Source organism: Dendropsophus ebraccatus, chromosome 6 (genome assembly GCF_027789765.1).
Source record: "Dendropsophus ebraccatus isolate aDenEbr1 chromosome 6, aDenEbr1.pat, whole genome shotgun sequence".
NCBI classification, from domain to species: domain Eukaryota; kingdom Metazoa; phylum Chordata; class Amphibia; order Anura; family Hylidae; genus Dendropsophus; species Dendropsophus ebraccatus.
Window position 1 is genome coordinate 13,959,319 of NC_091459.1, and position 22,044 is coordinate 13,981,362.

General features: G+C 41.5%; 1 protein-coding gene and 1 long non-coding RNA gene across 4 annotated transcripts in view; one reads left to right on the forward strand and one right to left on the reverse strand.

The window, feature by feature from the left end:
• Positions 1-22,044, reverse strand: part of MYOM2 (myomesin 2) — a 230,171-nt gene that overhangs the window by 15,299 nt on the left and 192,828 nt on the right. For all 3 annotated transcript variants that reach the window (XM_069974526.1, XM_069974527.1, XM_069974525.1), the window contains 6 exons: positions 20,295-20,439; positions 18,504-18,563; positions 14,420-14,487; positions 11,064-11,177; positions 10,084-10,171; positions 7,140-7,178 (listed from right to left, as the gene is read on the reverse strand). In XM_069974526.1, the coding sequence (XP_069830627.1) occupies positions 7,140-7,178; positions 10,084-10,171; positions 11,064-11,177; positions 14,420-14,487; positions 18,504-18,563; positions 20,295-20,439 (514 nt within the window). The remainder of the gene's footprint in view (positions 1-7,139; positions 7,179-10,083; positions 10,172-11,063; positions 11,178-14,419; positions 14,488-18,503; positions 18,564-20,294; positions 20,440-22,044) is intronic.
• Positions 1,085-6,611, forward strand: LOC138795449 (uncharacterized). The gene is made up of 3 exons (XR_011363611.1): positions 1,085-1,253; positions 5,585-5,716; positions 6,535-6,611. It is a non-coding gene; the product is annotated as an uncharacterized lncRNA (long non-coding RNA).

Here is a 22,044-nt window from a genome sequence, read left to right on the forward strand (position 1 = left end):
TCAAAAATAATGACTCTGAAATATGAGGAAAATACTCTGTCTACATAGAAGAAGCTACAGACAGAAGTTCTCACCATATATGAGCATTGATTCCATTAGGAACTCAGAATCAGTTAGCTGGTAAATCAATCAGGGGTATGAAAGAGCAATGTCATGATGAACAGTTAAATTGTACCAGCATTATCCTAGTTGGATGCTGTGTAGGACAAAATAGTAAAATATTGGTAATTATTATGGTGAGGGGTGAAAACCGCTCTACTAACAGGAGATTATAACTCAGATCACCAGATTCCATTTATCATAGTTGCAAGAAACAGGCCACTACGTTGAGTGTTTCCCCTATTGGTATTCCTCTGTATGTATTATTCATCATATTAATATATACATATATAATGGTAGAGTGGTCATTCCATATAGTAATAAACAATTTATGACTAGAGTTGATCGAACCTCGGAAAATCCTAGGTTTGATCGAACTCGAACATTCCCGAACCTTCCGTATTAGATTGCTGATGTCTTCACGGTCCCCGGGCATGCTCCTCCTTCCGCACGGACCGAGAAGACATCAGCAATCTAATGCTGAAGGTTCGGGAATGTTCGAGTTCGATCAACTCTATTTATGACACCCAAACCCATACTTCAACAGTATCGATCGAACAATTGACTTCCTATTGTTATTGTGCATTTAAGTCTAAATCCTCTAAAAATCATTCAGATTCCTATTCTCAGGGTTTTCTTAAAGGGTAACTATCATTTGGAGTGGGTGGAAGGATACTCCGCAAAAATCCTGTCGGTGGGCTGTATCTTCGGGCACATGCCAGAGATGGAGTTCTTCCAGCTCAGCCTTTCACTGCTTTGTAAGTGTATGCAATAAAAGGCTGATCTGGAAGAACTCCATATCCGGCACTTGCCGAATGGGCAGCCCACGGGCAGGATTTTTGTGGCGTATACTGCCACCCACTCCAAATGATAGGTACCCTTTAATATAGTTTTTCCTGAACATTGCACAGATGCTTGACTGGATTGAGATATTGGGGTCAGGTCAATACCTTAAACTTTTTAACCTCTTAGGTACTCCGATTTGTGTATGGCTATGACTGCCGCAGCAGGCTGCAATACAGCGGGCAGTTTTAAGCCTGTGGTCTAGAGGTGAATGAATCGCATCATGGTGCAGGAAGCGTGGTGACATCATCACATGTCCTATGCCGGAGCATCCTGCTGCCATAGGAGCTGCATCATGGAAGCCAGGATAGGTAGGTTCAGCACAGTCTCCCAGCAGGGGAGGGGGATGTTTGTGGGGGAACTATTGGGGGAATTAATTGTTTGTGGGAACTACTGGGGAAATTAATCTCTTTATCTGTTTTTGGGGGGCACTGTTGGGGCTATTAATTTTTTGTTGGGCACTACTGGGGGAATTAACTTTGTGGGGCACTACATTGGAAGATTGCGGTGCCTAAAGTGAACTATATACTATAGATGATACAGCTAATCCACCACTGGTGTCCACATCACTGCCATACGTACGCCCATGATGCCCATAGGATGGCGGTATGTGTGTCATGGGTGGTACATACAGCAGTGACATGGACGCTTCCCCTCCTAAACTTTCCTATCCTATACTTGTTATGTCATAGCAATTTATGATATAATTTATCATAGTGCAGTGGGAGACACACACCGCTTTGACAGAACAAGGAACACTGCAAGCCGCTCTGACAGTGCAGGAATGCTGCACATATGTGTCAGTAAACATCAAGGTTGGCTTGTGACTTTGTCCAATTTTTTTTGTACATGAGTTTGACTCGCCTGTCCTAAGGTGTGACACTGGATGAGAAAAAAAAATCTCTAAGGCTACATTCACATTAGCGTTTGACCATCCTGCACCATTCCGACTACCTTTTCCGTTTTAGAGTAAGCAAAACGGAAACTGTCGGATCCGTTAAAATCCCCATAGATTCCCATGCTATTTTAGTGTGCTCCGTTTTCCCTAATTGTGCTCCGTTTGCATGCAATCCGTTCAAGATCCGTTTTTTTGAACGGAAGAAAAAATAGTGTTTGCAGTATTTTTCTTTCCGCTTAAAAAAACGGATCACGAACGGAAAGTGCACTTCCGTTTTTTTTTACATTGTAGTCAATGAGGACGGATCTAAAACGGAAGGTATTTCCGTTCACATCCGTTTTTTTTCATCCGTTCTTGCACTGAGCATGCGCAGAAGCAGCAAGAAACCAAAGAAGAAAAATAAACGGATAGAAAAACGGATGCCGACTGATGTACAAAAGTCAGTCTTTTTAAGCCAAAATACAAACGGACCATTAAAAAAAGATGAACATTTTGCAATCAGTTTGCATCAGTCTGCTCATCAGTTTATGCTCATCCGTTTAATTAATATAGACGGATCCGTTAGAAACAAAGAAAAACGCTAGTGTGACCGAGCCCTAAGAAGTGTGGCACACTTCAAATAAAGTAATACAGAAGTTGGTCACACAGATTTCTAAAACAGCCGGCACACTGATACATCTAGTTCACTTGAAGACTGTCTACTCTAAGGGTCCCATTAGATGGATCATAAAGTGTAAACAAGCACCGATCTAGTAGTTGTTTACTGAGTAATTACACAGGCCGTCTATCAGGCAGCAAGGGCTGCACGGACATCGTTAGCATCATTGCCTTCAGTGTAAAATAATAAAGTATTTACTTACCTTACCACATTCCCCGGTGTCCTCGGGTCTTCCTGGTCTCTGCAGCTGCAGCTCTGCCTTCTGCTCCGGTGTCTGCACTGACAGGCCGCTCAGCCAATCACTGGCCGCAGTTCTGTCTCGGCCAGAGATTGGCTAAGCGGCCTATCAGTGTGGAGACTGGACCAGAAAGTAAAAAAAAAAAAAGACAAAGCTGCACAGACCATAGAAGGCCCGAGGACACGGGGGAACGTGGTAAGGTAAGTAAATACTTTATTATTTTATACTACAATCATTAGCCGTCAACCGGGCATTGTCCGATGATTTTAGGTCTGGACCTCAAGAAACAATCAACCAATAATCGTTTAATGAGCTGATCATTCTCTTTGTTACACACAGCGATAATCGGCCAAATCAGCCTGATTCAGCTGATTATCACTGTGTTATAGGGTCATTAGTAAAGATGAGCGAGCATGCTTGTCCGAGCTTTGTACTTGAGTACCATCGAGTACCCTAATACTTAAACAAGTACGAAACTCGGACAAGCATCTCGCGATACTCGAGACAATGGTATCTTCCTCTTCCTGCATGTTTGGTGACTTTTTCAGCCAATCATCATGCAGGAGAGTCTTTGGGAGCTCGCAGCATCACGTGGGAACCCTACATGTCGATAGCAGCCATTGGCTGGCCAGATTAGATGACCTGGGCATATAAGAATTAGGTCCTGCGGTGCTCGCATCAGATGCGGGCGGGAAGAGATTAGGAAGAGAGCTGCTGTCTGTCAGGGAGAGTGTTAGGCAGGGAATTAGTGTGTAGTTTGTCAGGTATCCGACACAAAGAACCCTACAGTCCTTCTAAGGGCTTAAAATTTTTTAATTTTTTTTTTTTTTTTTTTGCTACTCTTGGCTTCTGGCTTGGACTTGTAGTGCAGCTGTCAGTAGTCAATTTGTCCTGTTGCTGACATTCTCTTGGATGGCTGGGATATGTAGTTCAGCTATACCTATCCTCACTGTGCTGTGTCCTGTACACGTGGTGCTGCCCCTGCTGTTTTCTGTCCTTTCCGTGTTGTTTCCATCATTTTCTGAGGTTTCCAGGTTTTCAGGCAACCTTCCCTGTGCAGAGCTTTGGTCTCCTGCAAAAATGCTCGAGTTTCCCATTGACTTCAATGGGGTTAGTTACTCAAAACGAGCACCCGAGCTTTGGGAAATATTCGTCTCGAGTAACGAGCACCTGAGCATTTTAGTACTCGCTCATCTCTAGCCTTTCGTTTGCACTTAGACTGTTTCAGTATCTGGGCCACTGTGTTTTTTCCGGTGCCACTTTTCCACTATACATTAAAACTTTTTATCTAAATTATATAGTAATCCAGATTAACATGTCGACAGCACTTTTTTTCTTTCATCCTATGTATTTTAAAAGCATTACGAATCTCTGCGGACTACTTTGTTTGGGATTTATGTATGCTTCCTCCTGTTCCTTAACCTGCATATATGTGTATCTCCTTGAAAATAAAAAAAAAGAACATAAAAATACACATTAGTCAGCAAAGCTTTCAGAGCACAGATGAGCTAAGAAGCATTAGCATATTCATTTTTAGACCCACTAAAAGAAAATTTAAAATGAGGTGAAACACTTTAAAATGCATTTTTAGGAAGAGCTTTGTAATTACTCAAGGGAGGTTGAGAGGAGAAGAGAGGAAAATTAAAAAGATAAGATACAGTTTATATTCCAGAGTCTACAGAGCAGCCGCGGCGATAAAGGTTTGTCTTCTGAAATTGCATGCAGACTGAAAGGCATTAAGTTCCTTTAAAAAATCTATTATGTAATATCCAAGCAGCACATAGTCTGACTTAGCAAATGTCTCGTATAGGAGAATACAACATGATATGTAAAGAGAGCACTACATGCTGAATTTTATACATGAAGCCATGTGAATATAAGTTATTCTATGCTTACATAGTTAGTAAGGTTGAAAAAACTAACTATTACCCCTTATATATTCATCTATGTAGCTCCTTATAAGCCCCTCATATTGTTTTCCTACATTGGATGTTAAAGGGGTATTCCACTCAAACATAACTTTTGATATGTTGCTGCCCATGGTGAGACTAACAATTCCCTCCATACTTGTTATTATCTATTCAGTCTCCTTCCCCAGTTCTCAGCTGCTGCTTTTTACTGAAGACACAAAAATATGAGTGAGAGCTTTTCTCTCTGTCTCCTACCCCTTCCCTTCTGGGACAGCTGAAGTCCATGACTGGCTTGATCTGCAACATTGTAGCTTCTTTGTAATGCTGGGATGGGGTAATCACAGTGAGTTCATCAGCAACTTGACCTCAGATTAAGCTTCCCAGCCTTACAAAGAAGCACAATGTTGCAGATACAGCCAGTTAAGGACTTGTTTACATCAGCTGTCCCAGAAGGGAGGGGGGAGGAGGGGGAGACAGAGAGAAAGGCTCACACACATATTTTTGTGTCTTCCGCAAAAAGCAGCAGCTCAGAATTGGGGGAAGGAGACTAAATAGAGAATACCAAGTGTGGAATGGATTGATAGTCTCACGATGAGAAGCAACATATCAAAAGTAATGTTTGAGTGGAATACCCCTTTAAGACTACAGGTATATAATTACCTGAAGAAGTCCGAGAGACCTATTTGAACATTGGCACTACATTTGCCTTATGCCAGTCCCCCGACAAAAAACATGTCACCAAGAATCTCTGAGTATTTCGTGCAACAGTACAGAATATGCCCAACTGAGTTTTCTAAAAACTCTTGGCTGCAAGCGATCATGTCCTGGAGTTTTGCGTTGCTTTATGTAATCTTCTCTATGTTGGGCCATGTTATATAACGTGTTACCAGCACTGCCCTGTCTACCTCAATTTTTGCCCTCCTCTTTTGTATATACAGAGCTAAAAACCCATTCAGTAAAGCCCCTATTACACTGCTCGATCTTTACAGCAAGAGAGCACAGACCTGTCAGATCGGCGCTTGCTTGCTCCTCGTTCCCTTAGCGGTACTACACGTGCTGATAGCGAGCAGGTAAGCTATCTTTGACCACCTAAGCTATCTTTGACCACCTGTCCTTTATTGTGAATTTTTTTTGTTTTTTTTTTACCTTTTTACAGATTTTATTAAGCTATTTCTAATTTTAGGGGCTAGTGATACAGTATGTCTGCATAGCGTTGTCTACAGCACTGTACTCTGACCCAGGAAGTGACAGGACTGTGGAGGTAATCTCTCCATAGCTGTAACCCCTCCCGGTCAGAGAGTGCTGCATGTATGTGCCCACATCTGCCCTGCTCATTCCTTCATGCTCCCTGCAGTCTCTGTCAGTTCTTGTGTTTCCCATTCTCTCCATTCCTGCTATAATGTGCCTGCACTTACACTCGGCTATACACACTGCAGCTTTAATGTGCCTGCACTCACACTCAGCCATTCACACTGCTGTATAGAAAAGTATCTGTCACTGTCCTCCTGCACAGCTCTGTGATTCTCACTTTCTGATTGGTCCATGCTGAACACACTCCTTTCCCATTGCTGTCATGTGACCACACATATCTCTAACAGCAGCCTTACTTCTCTATTCTAGCCTGTTGTACTACGCTACTGCATTACGGGGATCTGCATCTCCATCCTGTATCTACAAATTGCTGCTGTTTATGCACTTACTAGATATTATACACCACATGCTGATTGCTGTACTCCACAGTAATTTATAATGACATATTCAGCTGCTTCTAAATATTTGTTTCTTTTGTTTTACATGTTATTCAGAATAATAAATCATTATTTTTGGTGTGTGGAACCAATTGTCTGCATTTCTATGATTTCTTATGGGAAAATTTGCTTTGGTTTAGGAGTGGATTTGGATTACAAGCGCCGTCCCGGAACGAATTATACTCGTAATTCATGGCACCACTGTACTTGATATTAATGGTATATGTTTTAACGTACAATTGATTAACAATTTTATGTTAGTTTTTTTTTTTTTTAATCCAGGTCATTTGTACTTGTGTATGTTGTCGGTGATTAAAACAACGGCCGTTCTTGCCTTAAGATCATGCACTGCATTAAACTCTATGGGGGACTCTATTGTTCACACACTGTATTGAACAACGGCCGTTGTTACCCTACAGTTGCTCAAATCATTGACATCACTATTATTTGCAGCTGCCAATGCAGGAACAATGGCCGTTGTTCCCACTCTGTCCACACAATGTATGGCCGTTCATAGATTTCAATGGTTAATTTGATTGCAAGCACCATCCGAATATGTCCTCAATCCAAATAAAATAAAATGATGTTCCCGCGGCCGATAGGGTTATGGGGAACAGCGGCCATTGTTTATACACCAGTGTGAACATAGCCTAAAAGTAATGTTTATCGTTGCAGTTTGTTATTTGCAGAATCTTCTCCAAATGTTTAAAACGTGCAGTTATACCGAATAAAGAAACCATCTTACCGCTGACTTTGCTCATTCCGAGGACAATTTCTTCATAAACTAGTGATAAAAGAAAAACATGAAATCAAATACAAGCGCCTACGAGTATTATATATTCCATCGTACAATGAAGCAGGGAATAAGCTACAAATGAAGATAGCCACACGCAGAAGTAAATCTATATCTACAAAGGAATATTTCGGTTTTAGTCAAGCATGTGATGACTGTGACACGCAAAAAAAAAAAAAAAGAACATTAATCTTTCTCGCTGCATTCGTAACAAAAAAAAAAAAAAAAGTGCCAGATTTTTTTATTGGACTTTGTTTATACAGCAAAACCCTAATTGCTGTTTCAAGAAAAATGTTTAGTCAGGTAAATGTCAAGAAAAAGATAATTCTTCATGGACTGGATGGTTATTACAGACTAAAAAAACAGTTAGGCTGGAAATTGAACGCTAAGATAGAAATGCATAAATGAATATTTTTATAGAAAGTGACATGATGCATAGTCATATAAATAGAGTTTCCCAGGATCAGCCATAAAGTTTTCAACGGACAATAAAAAAGGACGACTGACAACCCGACAATGTTTCAATGTTTCCTTCAATATGTATGTGGATGTTATACAGTATAGTTGGTTTCTTTTTTCTGTTTGTTTTATGCCTATTTTTATTGTTGTCTTTTCCTAGAGCGTGATAGGAAGCTGTAGTGGTATGGATGCATTGTCATTTAAAGGAAGAATCTGCCAACCTGATCTTAAAGGTGTACTCTAACATCTTTTTCTGTCGGATCAACTGGTTTCAGAAAGTTACATAGATTTGTAATTTACCTCCCATACTTATCCGCTGCTGTATGTCCTGCAGGAAGTGGGGTTTTGTTTTCATTCTGACACAGTGCTCTCTGCTGCCATCTCTGTCCATGTCAGGAACTGTCCAGAGGTTTTCTATGGAGATTTGCCACTACTCTGGACAGTTCCTGACATGGTCAGAGGTGGCAGCAGAGAGCACTGTGTCAGAGTGGGTTCAGACTACGGAATCCGCACGGATAAAATCCGGAGGATTCCGTCGTTCGTTGCTACTACTCTGGACAGTTCCTGACATGGTCAGAGGTGGCAGCAGAGAGCACTGTGTCAGAGTGGGTTCAGACTATGGAATCCGCGCGGATAAGTTCCAGCGGATTCCGTCGCTTGGACCCACTCACGCCTGTGCACATGTCTGCCTGTGCCATAGACACCATTCTATGCATGGGCGGATTCCGCATTCCGGAATCCGCCCGTGCATAGAATGGTGTCTATGGCACAGGCAGAGACGTGCGCGGCCGTGAGAAGGTACAAGCAACAGAATCCACCGGAACTTATCCGCGCAGATTCCATAGTCTGAACCCACTCTGACACAGTGCTCTCTGCTGCCACCTCTGACCATGTCAGGAACTGTCCAGAGTAGTAACAACGAGCAACAGAATCCCCCGGAATTTATCCTTGCGGATTCCGTAGTCTGAACCCACCCTCAGACTGGAAACAAAACCCCATTTCCCGCAGGACATACAGCAGCTGATAAGTATGGGAAGATATTTTTTTAAAATAGAAGTTACAAATCTATAGAACTTTCTGAAACCAGTGGATTTGAAAGAAAAATATTTTCGCTTTAATACTAAAACTAAAAAGAACGACCCCTTTCCATATGTCTAGTTAGCCCATTGAAACATACAAATTAATACAGACCCTCAATACACATCTCTAGCTGATACAATTCAGGTTTATAGTATATATCAATTTGCTGTCAGAGCCGTCACAATTGTTGAGTACCCAATCGAAGATGAGTGCTCTGTACTGCTATAAGTCAATAACATTCCTGCACTGAGCTATACATTGAGTGCATGAATATTAATACACGGGACTGTCAGGATGCAACGGCTACACAAGTGCAGATGTTCTGCAGGCATCATTAGGCACCATTAGCCCAAGTCTAATCCCTATGTCGACCTTTATGCTGCTTTCGCAGTAAGACTGATGTCCACTAGATAGATTTTAAATGACTAAATTCCCTATATTACTATTTTTACTAAATTGTGTGGATAAAAGAGTAGAAAAGAAAAAATTCTGTGTGTGTTTGTGTGTGCATATGTTTGTTTCTGTGTTTGTGTGTGTTTGTTTGCATGTGTGTGTGTTTGTTGGTTTGTGGGTTTATGTATGTTTGAATGTGTATGTTTGTGTGTATGTGTGTGTGATTGCGTGTGTTTATGTGTATTTGTGTGTGTTTTTGTATTTGTTAGTTTGTTGTTGATGTGTGTTTGTATGTGTGTTTGTTTGTATGTGTGATTGTGTGCGTATTTGTGTGTGTTTCTCTGTGTTTGCGTGTGTTTATGTGTGTATGTGGTTGTTTATGTGTATATATGTGTTTTTGTGTGTTAGTTTATATGTGTGTGTTTCTGTGTGTTTACGTGTTTTTATGTGTGTATGTGGGTGTTTCTGTGTGTATGTTTCTGTGTTTTTCTGTGTGAGTGTGTTTGCGTGTGTTTATGTGTATATGTGTGTGTGTGTTTTTGTGTTTGTTAATTTGTTTGTTTATGTGTGTATTTATTTGTATGTGTTTGTATGTGTGTGTTTCTGTGGTTTTTTGTGTTTGTGTGTTTGCGTGTGTTTATGTGTGTATGTGGGTGTTTCTGTGTGTGCTTGTGTTTGTTTGCTTGTGTGTGCGTTTTTGTGTGTGTTTGTTTGTTTGTGTGCATTTCTGTGTGTGTGTTCCTGTATACAAAAGAACATATGTTGTCCTTGGAAAAAGATACAATCTTATGTGTTTGGGCATTTGGCCATAATCAATGTACAGTCTACAAACCAAGGTGAGCGTTATACATTGCAGAATAAGGCAGTACATCTTTATCTTTTGCCGTCAGGATTATTTACCATCACTGTGTCACTCTGCTTTTGTTGTAGTATCTCATGCAGTCAAGAAAAAATGTAAGTTTACCTTTTCCAGAAAGTTCAAGAATAGATACATCTTGGCCTCTATCATCTTTCAGCGACGCCTTATATTCCCCTTGATCTTTTTTAGTCAGCTGTAAAATTAATAGAAAAATCATAAATAATCACTTTTTAAAGCAATTAATAGGCTAGCCGGATGAAAACGAAGAATAAGGATCTGTGTCTGTCAGAGAAGGTTACGGTGGTTCCTTAGTAGTTTATGAAACTGAATGAAGCTGAGCTGCAGTGCCCCAAAGTGTAAGGACAAGGGCAGCACTGGGCAAGAAACAGGACATTTCCCAGCATTTTAAACAATCCTTTAATTTGGTCTTCAGTGTTAACCTCCTCCCACTGCTGCACTGTAAATTAACGTTGCTGCAGCCTATGTCTGAGGCTGCAGCGACATTAATTTACAATCAAGGATTGCACAGGCGCAGAAGCTGCACCTGTGTCATCCGCAGTTGGTCCCAGCTATCAGTGATAGCCAGGGACCCGCCGCAACTCTCAGCACCGGAGCCGCACTCCAGTGCTGAGAGTTAACCCTATAGATACTGCGGTCAGCACGACCAAAGCATCTATAGTGCTCCAGACAGAAAATTCTCCCTCTATGGAGGGAGAATTCTCTGTCCGGTGTCCATTGGGGCTCTGCAAAGTGATCGCAGAGTCCCGATGGTAGCCATGGAAACCGGAAGCCTCAGGCTTCTGGTTTCCTGGCTACGGAGGTCAGCGGAGGGAGGGAGGAAAGGCAGGGTGCTCTGCCCCCTCCCCTCTCTCCCCTGCCACTGTCACAAGATTGTAGCAGCGGCAGGGGACAGAGGGGAGGGGCAGACATAAGACATCAGCTTATGGGACCGATTATTACACTGCTAACAGCACGAGAATGGCGCAGAGGAAGAAGGTAAGAGACATACTGTCTTCCTCGGCATCTAATTCACAATAGAAGGTTATCAGCCGGTTAGTTTCGTCTTTAAATAAATAAAACTTTACCTTAGGAATACGGAAGATGCACACTCCTTGCTGCAGATCTGGAACATCCAAGGCTTCGACCGGTATCTCGTCTTTATACCACTTAAATACTGTTTCCTTCTTTGTGTTTGCTACCTGTAATAACCATAAGATTACTGGTTATGATTAATTAAAAGCAACTTGAACATTATTATTTTCCAGAAAGAGTAGTGGATGCTTGGAGCAAACTTTCAGCAGATGAGGTTGGTAAATCTACAGTAACAGAATTTAAAGCACCGCTGTCATTAAACACAACTTTGCATACTTTGACAGAGGTTCTCCTGAAGTCTCTATCATTGTTGGCAGCCATCATTTCTGCTTAGTGTGAATAGACTTTCATCAGAGAACAGGCCCACTGGTCCCTCATCCAACTTAGAAGGAGAGAAATATGGATCAGCCACTGCTGCCTTTGGTGGTCGTGTTTCAGTGTGGGCAGGTGTGTCTGGTGATTGTGTTACAGTGTGGGCAGGTGTGTCTGGTGGTGGTGGTGTTACAGTGTGGGCAGGTGTGTCTGGTGGTGGTGGTGTTACAGTGTGGGCAGGTGTGTCTAGTGGTAGTGGTGTTACAGTGTGGGCAGGTGTGTCTAGTGGTAGTGGTGTTACAGTGTGGGCAGGTGTGTCTAGTGGTAGTGGTGTTACAGTGTGGGCAGGTGTGTCTAGTGATTGTGTTACAGTGTGGGCAGGTGTGTCTAGTGGTGGTTGTGTTACAGTGTAGGCAGGTGTGTCTGGCGGTGTTACAGTGTGGGCAGGTGTGTCTAGTGGTGGTGGTGTTACAGTGTGGGCAGGTGTGTCTAGTGGTGGTGTTACAGTGTGGGCAGGTGTGTTTAGTGGTTGTGTTACAGTGTGGGCAGGTGTGTCTAGTGTTTGCGTTACAGTGTGGGCAGGTGTGTCTAGTGGTGGTGGTGTTACAGTGTGGGCAGGTGTGTCTAGTGGTGGTGGTGTTACAGTGTGGGCAGGTGTGTCTAGTGGTGGTGGTGTTACAGTGTGGGCAGGTGTGTCTAGTGGTGGTGGTGTTACAGTGTGGGCAGGTGTGTCTAGTGGTAGTGGTGTTACAGTGTGGGCAGGTATGTCTGGTGGTGGTGGTGTTACAGTGTGGGCCGGTGTGTCTGGTGGTGGTGGTGTTACAGTGTGGGCAGGTGTGTCTAGTGGTGGTGGTGTTACAGTGTGGGCAGGTGTGTCTAGTGGTGGTGGTGTTACAGTGTGGGCAGGTGTGTCTAGTGGTGGTGGTGTTACAGTGTGGGCAGGTGTGTCTAGTGGTAATGGTGATGTTACAGTGTGGGCAGGTGTGTCTAGTGGTGGTGGTGTTACAGTGTGGGCAGGTGTGTCTAGTGGTGGTGGTGTTACAGTGTGGGCAGGTGTGTCTAATGGTAATGGTGGTGTTACAGTGTGGGCAGGTGTGTCTAGTTAATACAGAACTGCTCTACACTGTGTGACTGGTACATTGACAGCACATACTACTTGAATAACATCAGTAATCCAGTCATTGTGCCTCTGCATGAATAACACAGCCGCCTAATGTCATCTTCATGGGGGACAATGCTCCAGCTCATCCACGTCCCATCATTAGGGAACAGCTGCTAGAGACTGGGGGACCTCAGATGGAGGGGCCTGCACTTTCTCCAGAATCACATAGAAATCCTAAAGGATCAGCTGAGACCCTGTATAGAGGCTCATTGCTCTGTACCCCAGAACCTCAATGACCTGAGGGCCACCGTTCAAGAAGATTGGGATGCCATGCCTCTGCATACTATGAATCGCCAAAGATTTGTAATTTACTACGTTTTAAAAATGTCAAGTATTCCAGTACTTATCAGCTGCTGTATGTCCTGCAGGAAGTGATGTTTTCTTTTCAGTCTGATACAGTGCTCCCTGCTGCCACCTCTGTCCATGTCAGGAACTGTCCAGAGCAGGAGAGGTTTCTATGGGGACTTGCTACTGCTCTGGACAGTTCCTGACATGGACAGAGGTGGCAGCAGAGAGCCCTGAGTCAGACTGGAAAGAATACACCACTTCCTGCAGGACATATAGCAGCTGATAAGTACTGGAAGACTGGAGATTTTTAAATAGAAGTAAATTAGAAATCTATATAACTTTTTGTGAAACCAGTTGATTTAATAGAGAAAAAGATTTTTGCCTGAGTATCCTTTAAATTGATCCAAACGTTTTGAGTCTAAAAAAGGAAGCATCATTTGCTATGGAAAAGGTAATATGTACCTTGAGGGTATATCCACATGTATTTTGAGATTTAAAAAAAAAACGTATATTAATATTTAAGACCCTAAATAATGATCATAATTATAGTTTATGAACGTAATTATCAAAATACAGACACATTTTCTTCTTGTGTGAACATAGCCTAAAGGTTTCAAGAATGGAAAATCCTGAATACTATAGATAAGAACACAAAATTAGGGCCAAAAGGACTGAATGGCAAGAAGGTAGCAATGCAGGAAATGAAGGCTAGCTAGGAGGAATATACTGACTGCAGCTGCTGAATGATATATGCAAAATGACTAAAAGCGTTATCCAGGGTTAGAAAAACATAGCTATCTTCTGGCAAAAACAGTGCCACCCATGTCTGTTAGGTTGTGAGTGGTATTACAGTTCACCTCCTATCATATCAATAATTCTGAGCTGCAAAACTCCCACCCAAACAGGACAGAAGAGGTGCAACGCGGTCATGGTCTTCTAATTCTGCATATCCTATTTAAAGGGGTTTTCCAGCAAAAAAAAATTCTTTCAAATCAACTGGTGTCAAAAAGTTATAAAGGTTTGTAATTCACTTCTATTTAAAAAATCTCAAGTCTTCCCATACTTATAAGCTACTATATGTCCTGCAGGAAATGTTGTTTTATTTACATTCAGTAACACTGCTCTCTGCTGACATCTCTGGCCGAGACAGGAACTGTCCAGAGCAGCAGCAAATCCCCATAGAAAACCTCTCCTGCTCTGGACAGTTCCTGTCTCGGCCAGAGATGTCAGCAGAGAGCACTGTGTCTAAATGTAAATAAAACAACACTTCCTGCGTGACATACAGCAGCTGATAAGTACAGGATGACTTTAAAATAGAAGTAAATAACAAATCTATATAACTTTCTGACACCACCTGATTTGAAAGAAACTTTTCATTTTCGCTGAACAACCCCTTTAAAGTTAGCCCAGGATGTATAGTATACTGCTTTAACTGTGAAATAAAAGTATAGTAACCGTGCCCTAAAATCAGATAGAAGAAGCCCTGTGCTGCTAGGATATTCATTAGCATGGTAATATCATGTGCTCATTGACGACTAGCTCACTGAAACAATTCCACTGGCAGGCGATGAGTTAATAACTACTCACCTTGCAAACAAGCAATACTTCACATTCCTCTGTAACCTCCCAATACAAATATTCCAGGAAATGAGGACCTGTAAATTACACCAATACATCGACTGTAACATACATTTACATATATCCTAATAATAAATTATATTCATTGTATTCTCTAATAAACAGCAATGGCCGAGGGAGCAATCTTGGTGGTTAATGATGAAACATCCGCTGTTACTGAGAAGTGCTTTGGTTCACAATTAGAGAGTAACCAAAACTTAACCCCTGAAAGACCAACTGATGTTGACTGGTGGCAAAACAGCGTCATTTTAACCCCTTAAGGTCTGAGCCAATTTTCATTTTTGCCCTTTTCGTTTTTTCCTCTTCGTGTTTAAAAGGCCATAGCGCTTGTATTTTTTTACCTACAGACCCACATCGACTGATTTTTTGCGTGACTGATTGTCGTTTGCAATGTTGGACTTAATTTTTGTATAAAAACAAGCTGCGAAACAGTAAAAAATGTATATGCGTGGTGAAGTTGAAAATAAAATGCAATTTTTATAATTTGGGGGGGGGGGGGGGAGGGTTTGTGTTTACACCATCCGCCCTATGGTAAAACTGACATGTTATCTATATTTCTCAAGTTGTTACGATTACAACGATATTTAACTTCTATAACTTTTATTTTATATAACAGCTTTTAAAAAATGTGAATCTTTTTAAAAAAACTAAATGTTCCTTAAAATTGCTCTATGACCATGCTTAAAACGCTTTTGTCTATGGGACTATGTGAGGTGTGACTTATTGTGCCATAAGACCGGTACTTTCTATCGGTACCATGTTTGCATATATGCGACTTTTTGATCACTTTTTATTACAATTTTTCTGGATTTGATGTGACCAAATATGCGCAATTTTGCACTTTTGATTATTATTTTATTTTTTTTTTTGTGACGTTTACCGTGAAAGATCAGGAATAGAATAACTTAATAGTTTGGGCAATTGCGCACACGGCAATGCCAAACATGTTTATTTATTTATTTATTTATTACTTGGGAAAAGGGGGGGGGGATTTGGACTTTTAATAAGGGAGGGGATTTTTTATTAAGAAAAAACAAATTAAAAAAAAAAAAAACTTTCACATTAATAAGAAGCCCTCTGGGGGACTTCTATATACACAGCACTGATCTTCCATTGAGATCAATGCTGAGTGTATAATAGAGCACTGATCCATTGGATCTGCTCTATTTGGTCTGCTGCAGACTAGATCTATAGAATACCGAGCCAGGATCAGCATCATTCTGACGCTGAGGCCTGGCCAGGTAAGCAGTAGGGAAATCCCCCCCACTAGACTACCACGAAGGGGCTATGGAGGGCATTTAAACGCAGCTGTGATGTGTGACAGCTGCATTTAAATGTCCTTATAAGCGAGTGGCAATCTCCCATGCCCACTAATAGCCGCGGTCCCGGGCTGCAGATAGCAGCTGGGATTGTGGTGGTTCAGAGCGGGGGTCGCGGCGAGGCAGCCTCTGCTGATAGCACCTTATTGCATAGGAGAAGCGGAGGAGGAAGGTATGTCTCTTACCTTCCTCCTCGGCACCTTTCCTGGCAGTTAGTAGTTTTCTCTATGGTCCAAGAAAACCATTAGGTCCACGGGGGAACTCATAAGGAGCAGGAGCAGGCTGGCAAGGGGTGGGCTGGATCTGCTCTATGGGGGTGGGCAGTGCTCCTAACGGGTGCCCCTGTGCTCCTAATGATCTTACAGGACCACGGAGCAAACGACTAACTGCACCAGAAAGGCAACGATGAGGAAGGTAAGAGACATAGCTTCCTCCTCCTTGGCATCTTCTGTACAATAGGCACATATCAGCAGGTTAGATTTGTGTAACCTTTTAATAGTTCCCCTTTAAATAGAGGGCCGCTAATTATGTTCATGATGATTATAAGCGGACGTCTATGTTACAAGATGGCTGCCTTCCCCAATATTTTACCGAAGTGGGAACATAGCCTTAATGTGTTGTCCTAGATTATTAAAAAATAATAATAATTAACATTTTATCAATAAACAATTCTACTGCTGTATATGAGTTGTCTAGTATAGTAAGCAGCTGATCCCTATTTCCATGAATGAGGATAAACTACAACAACACAACCCATTGGCTGAAATCTTTGTTTTCGGAAGGAAAAAATAATAATAAAATTAAAAATTATAAATAAATAAAAAAAAAAAAATATATATATATATATATATATATAAAAGAGGTGAGCGAACTGGGTTTGGGTTTGAGTCCATCCGAACCCGAACGTTCGGCATTTGATTAGCGGGGGCTGCTGAACTTGGGTAAAGCTCTAAGGTTGTCTGGAAAACATGGATACAGCCAATGACTATATCCATGTTTTCCACATAGCCTTAGGGCTTTATCCAACTTCAGCAGCCACCGCTAATCCAATGCCGAAAGTTCAGGTTCGGATCGACTCGAGCATGCTCCAGGTTCGCTCGTCTCTAATATATATATATAATTTTTTCTAGTCTCGGACAACCTTGTTACCAGGAGATTTGTGCGGGCAATGGTTTATAGCCACTAGCATGGCATCATATTGCCTAGTAACAGAATCACATACAAATGATCAACTGTGGTATATTAAATATGAGAAATATATGAATGTTTACGTCCTATAAACGGCATGAAAATAATTTTCAAAGGCTTGATATGATGAGATTGTGAGATGCACTCTCATCGGAGCTATTTGCATATAGGAATGAATAGACACTACTTTTCCACTTTACGTTAAGTGTAATGGTGTGTGTTCAAATTCCATTTTAAATGATGAATTTCTGCAATTATTGAATGAGAAATTTATACGGTAATTTTTTGCAATTTACTGCCAGTTGCACCATGCTAATGAACCTGCTTCTTTAAAGCATGCATAATGTGAATAACAATTTAACCCATGCAGCTCTCTATAGAAACTCATTTCCTGCTCAGGGTCCATGAATATTTTATTAAGATTTACAATGGTGTTTGCAAATTAATTTTTATCGCTCTTATACAATGAGGCGGATTTAAGTGTTATGACATTTGGGCTAAAAGGTGTATTTATAAAGCTACTGCCCATATATATGTGTTAGGGAAAGTGGGTGGGGCTTCAGAGTTTCGTTGATCGTGACCTATAAACAGCATCAGATCCAGGCTGGTGTTGTTCTTAGCTTATGGCTATGGTCACATGACGTTTTTCTTTCCATTATATATATTCTTTTTTTTTTTAATGAGATCTTTTATTTCGCTGTTTGGCCTCCCATCGGTGCATTGACGTCTGTTTGTGCTTTATTCCATTTTAGGAGGACAAATTGGCCTTTGGGTGTGTCTTTAATTGAAAATTCCATTGACTTTAAAGGGGTAGTTCACAAAAAAAAAAAAGTTCTTTTAAATCAAGTGGTGCCATTAAAAAAAAAATGTTGAGTCTTATCAGCTGCTATATGTCCTGCAGGAAGTGGTGTATTCTTTCCAGTCTGACACAGTGCTCTCTGCTGCCACCTCTGTCCATGTCAGGAACTGTCCAGAGCAGCAGCAAATCCCCATAGAAAACTTTCCCTGCTCTGCAGACTAGAAAGAATACACAACTTCCTGCAAAACATACAGTAGCTGATAGGTACTGGAAAAATTTAGATTTTTTTTTTTTTTTTTTATAAAAGTAAAGAAGAAATCTCTGTCACTTTTTGTCACTATTTGATTTGAAAGAAAAAAAAATTGGTGAACAGTAACAATGGTGAAAAACGAAAAACTGTGTGAACAACTAAAAAATAACGTCCGTTGTTTGCAAAAGACGTTCGAAAATAATTGACATGATCATTATTTTGACGTCCATGCAAATAACGTTCGCTACTTAATATACTGTGCTCATTGGGCGTCTGTCATTCCATTGAGGTAAATTAAAATGCGGTAATAACGGACTTTCTTTTTACTTGGTGTAAACACATCCAGGGGCAGAGTATGCTTCTTTATGGCAAAGTTTCAAGAGGGTGAATATTTCTACAATATTAATTATTTTTTAAAGTTTTTTTTTTTTTTCTTAACTGGTGGAATAAGATATATGCCGTCATTTTGCACTGTACCTTGTTTCCTGATAAATTCTTTTCTCTGAAATTCAGCTTCTGCCTGAAGTGCCTTGAATGCTGAAAATATAAATGTGCACCATATCAGGTTATCATCCTTGTTAAAAACACATTGCAGATACTTCCGTAATTGCTAGAATTGTTTAGAAAATAAACGTTGAAAACAATGAGAAATGGCCATAGGTTATGCATGAGAAAACTGCTTCAGCATTGCGTATATAATATATATTATGTAGTCATTGTACAATAAGTTATAATATGTTCCAAAACCGAATTATTTTGGAACATTTGGTTTTGGTCTCCAATATGAGACCAAAATCAGGTTATAAGGAAACCATGTGAAACTTTAAAGGGGTTGTCCAGCAAAAATCTTTTTCTTTCAAATTAACTGATATCAGAAAGTTATATAGATTTGTAATTTACTTCTATTAAAAATCTCAAGTCTTCTCATACTTATCAGCTGCTGTATGTCATGCAGGAAATGTTTTATATTCAGTCTGACACTGTGCTCTCTGCTGACATCTCTGGCCGAGACAGGAACTTTGTCTCGGTTTTCTATGAATCCCCATAGAAAACCTCTCCTGCTCTGAATAGTTCCTGTCTCGGACAGAGGTGGCAGCAGAGAGCACTGTGTCAGACTGAACATAAAACATTTCCTGCAGAACATACAGCAGCTAATAATTATGGAAAGACTATTCAAGAGCTATATAACTTGGTGACACCATTTGATTTGAAAGAAAACGATTTTCGCAGGACAACTCCTTTAATTCATTGGCTTTTGTGACCTGAACATTGCCCTTCCAAAAACTATATAGAGCATACAGATTACCTACATTGGTAGCACAGCAAAAAGCAGCAGGTATATGTAATATACCATACTACTGTTACAGGACAATTCTGGCCTCATAAAAAAAGGGATCCTGTACACCTTTTACATGGTAACAGATTCTATCTGAAATTGTTACTCTCCTGGACTACGAACTACCGATACTCCATTGCTGGATTGTTGGATTCCTCCGGCACTTCCGTTTCCGGCAAGACCAGCACGCGGACCTCTCTGCCTACAAATCCCAGTACCGCCCACAGTACCGCCCTACTGCCTGTGTCTGTCTTCTCCATGGGATTTTGAAGCCTGCTCCGCTCCGTGCTGATCCTTCCCGGGTACTGGAAAAAAGATGGATCCAGTCTTGGAAAACTGGGAGAAGTTTCCCAGGACGAGATCCATCTTTTCCCCGCTCCCGGGGAGGATAAGCACGGAGCGGAGCAGACTTCAAAGCCCCACAGCCTCATGAGCAGAATGTCGGTTGGAACGAAACGCTTTCCTTTATCCCTACTGTAAATTTTCTCCTCCCTAGTCACTACCATTGTACTCAACATCACTATAACATGCACACTCTCTCTCCGCTCTGCGCCCCCTTCACAATTTTTGCAAGAGCTCAGCATTGCCCAGTACACAGTACAACTCAGTGCAGAGCAGAGAGAAAGTGTGCATGTTATAGTGATGTTGAGTGCAATGGTGGCGATATGTCTGTGTAATTTTTACCATTTTTGATTCCTTTATAGTGCCAGGCCCTCAGTGCTTAAAGTGTCACTGTCGTTTAAAAATTTTTGCAGAAATCAATAGAACAGGCGATTTTAAGAGACTTTGTAATTGGGTTTATTAGCCAAAAAAAATAATTTTCATATGGCACTATTGTATAACTTTGTGATATCGGTGGGATGCTGAAAAAAAAAGGTTTTGTCAGGAGTTCTCCTTTAAATGGGAACTTAATGTAGGAAGAAACCACTTACCATCTCCAATGAGAACTAAGGAAGACTGGTTCTTGGCTTTACCATCTTGGATCTGCACTGTATAGGTTCCCTCGTTTTCCACTGTAAATCTGTCCATTACCATTTCCATAATGCCAGTAGCTCTATCAAATTTAATACGGTGGCTCTAAAGAAAGTGAAATATGAGAATTCAGCTTCAATAAGGGAATGTGTCATCAGAAATGTATCTATTTTAATCATAATCAAATTTTTTTATAGTTTTTTTATCTTCATTATAAAATATTTAATTTTTAATTCTACCCACTAAGCCCAAAACTAAGCTGAGACTTCCTGCTCTATACAGATGTGTCCTCCTTATCATTACTGGCAGAAGTAGAGTGAAAGGTGACACCAGTATATAGATAAGACACCCTTCACAATAGCTGAAGCTCAAATTATATATTTTAACAACATCAGTACATACTTCTTTAAAGGGGTACACTAGAGAGTAAAACTTAGCACAAAACTAAAGGACAATAAATAAAGGATTATAATTTTGCTGCTGGCAGAGACGGGGGGGGGGGGGGGGATTGTTTACAAGCACTAACTTCTCTCTCCCAGTGTCTGAAGGGAGCGGCAGAAACGGCCTCAGGGCCCCCGCTGGGCTCCAGAATCTCTCATGTCACTACGCAGATGATGGATTAGCCACTCAGCGACTTGAGTGGAAAACCACTCCAGTCACTGATTGGCTGAGCTGCCAGTCCATCAGCCAAGACATTTTACCCCCTGAGTCATGACGTCATCGCAACTCAGGGGGAAAAAATGCATTCCAGCAGGCATGGGAAGAGGTAAGTAAGTACTTGTAATCAACCCCCCCCCCCCTCTCCCAGCGGCTTTTATATTCCGCTGGACTTCTCCTTTAATTTGTATACATTATGGGGGAGATTTATCAAACATGGAGTAAAGTGAAACTGGCTCAGTTGCCCCTAGCAACCAATCAGGTTCCACCTTCCTTCCTCACAGACTCTTTAGAAAATGAAAGGTGGAATCTAATTGGTTGCTAGGGGCAACTGTACACCATGTTTGATAAATTTCCTCCAAGGTCCTGAAATTAAAGGGGTACTCCGGGCCAGCTGTATAATCCTTATCTGGCCGGGGAGGGGGTGGAAATAGAAGGCTCCGGTAACTTCCCTCCCCAGTTTCAGCACCGGCTCCCGGATTGCGCCGCGCTGAACTCCCGTCCCGCGGCCGCTTCCCGGACTGAGCTGCGGCCTGAGACGTGACGTCTCAAGGCAGCTCAGCCATTCAGTGGTCGTAGCGGAGTCCCACCTTGGCCCAGGAAGCGGCCGCGGGACGGGAGTACTGGGCGGTGCGATCTGGCACTGGAACAGGGAATGTAAGTCACCGGAGCCTTCTATTTCCACCCCCTTCCTGGCCAGATACGGATTATACAGCTGGCCAGGAGTCTGTCAAGTCAGCCCTGTCATGTTAGATATGCCAGACTAAACTCATTAAATAGACAGGACAGAGGTTATTGTCTTGTCAGGGACCCAAAAATCTGTTACTGGAGGCAAGATACTCATCTCACCTCATAACAATTGCTTCCCTGCTAGAAAAAGTGCCAGCTAACGTGACGACCTTGATCTAGGGTCTAATGCACCCAAGAAATCCCATCAATCCTGGAAAATCCATTAAATAAATGATTTCTCTATCCGTGTTAATGTGAGACGTTAATTGATGTTCATGTTTATGGTAATTTATTCACACATCAATGCATTAACATGAATAAATA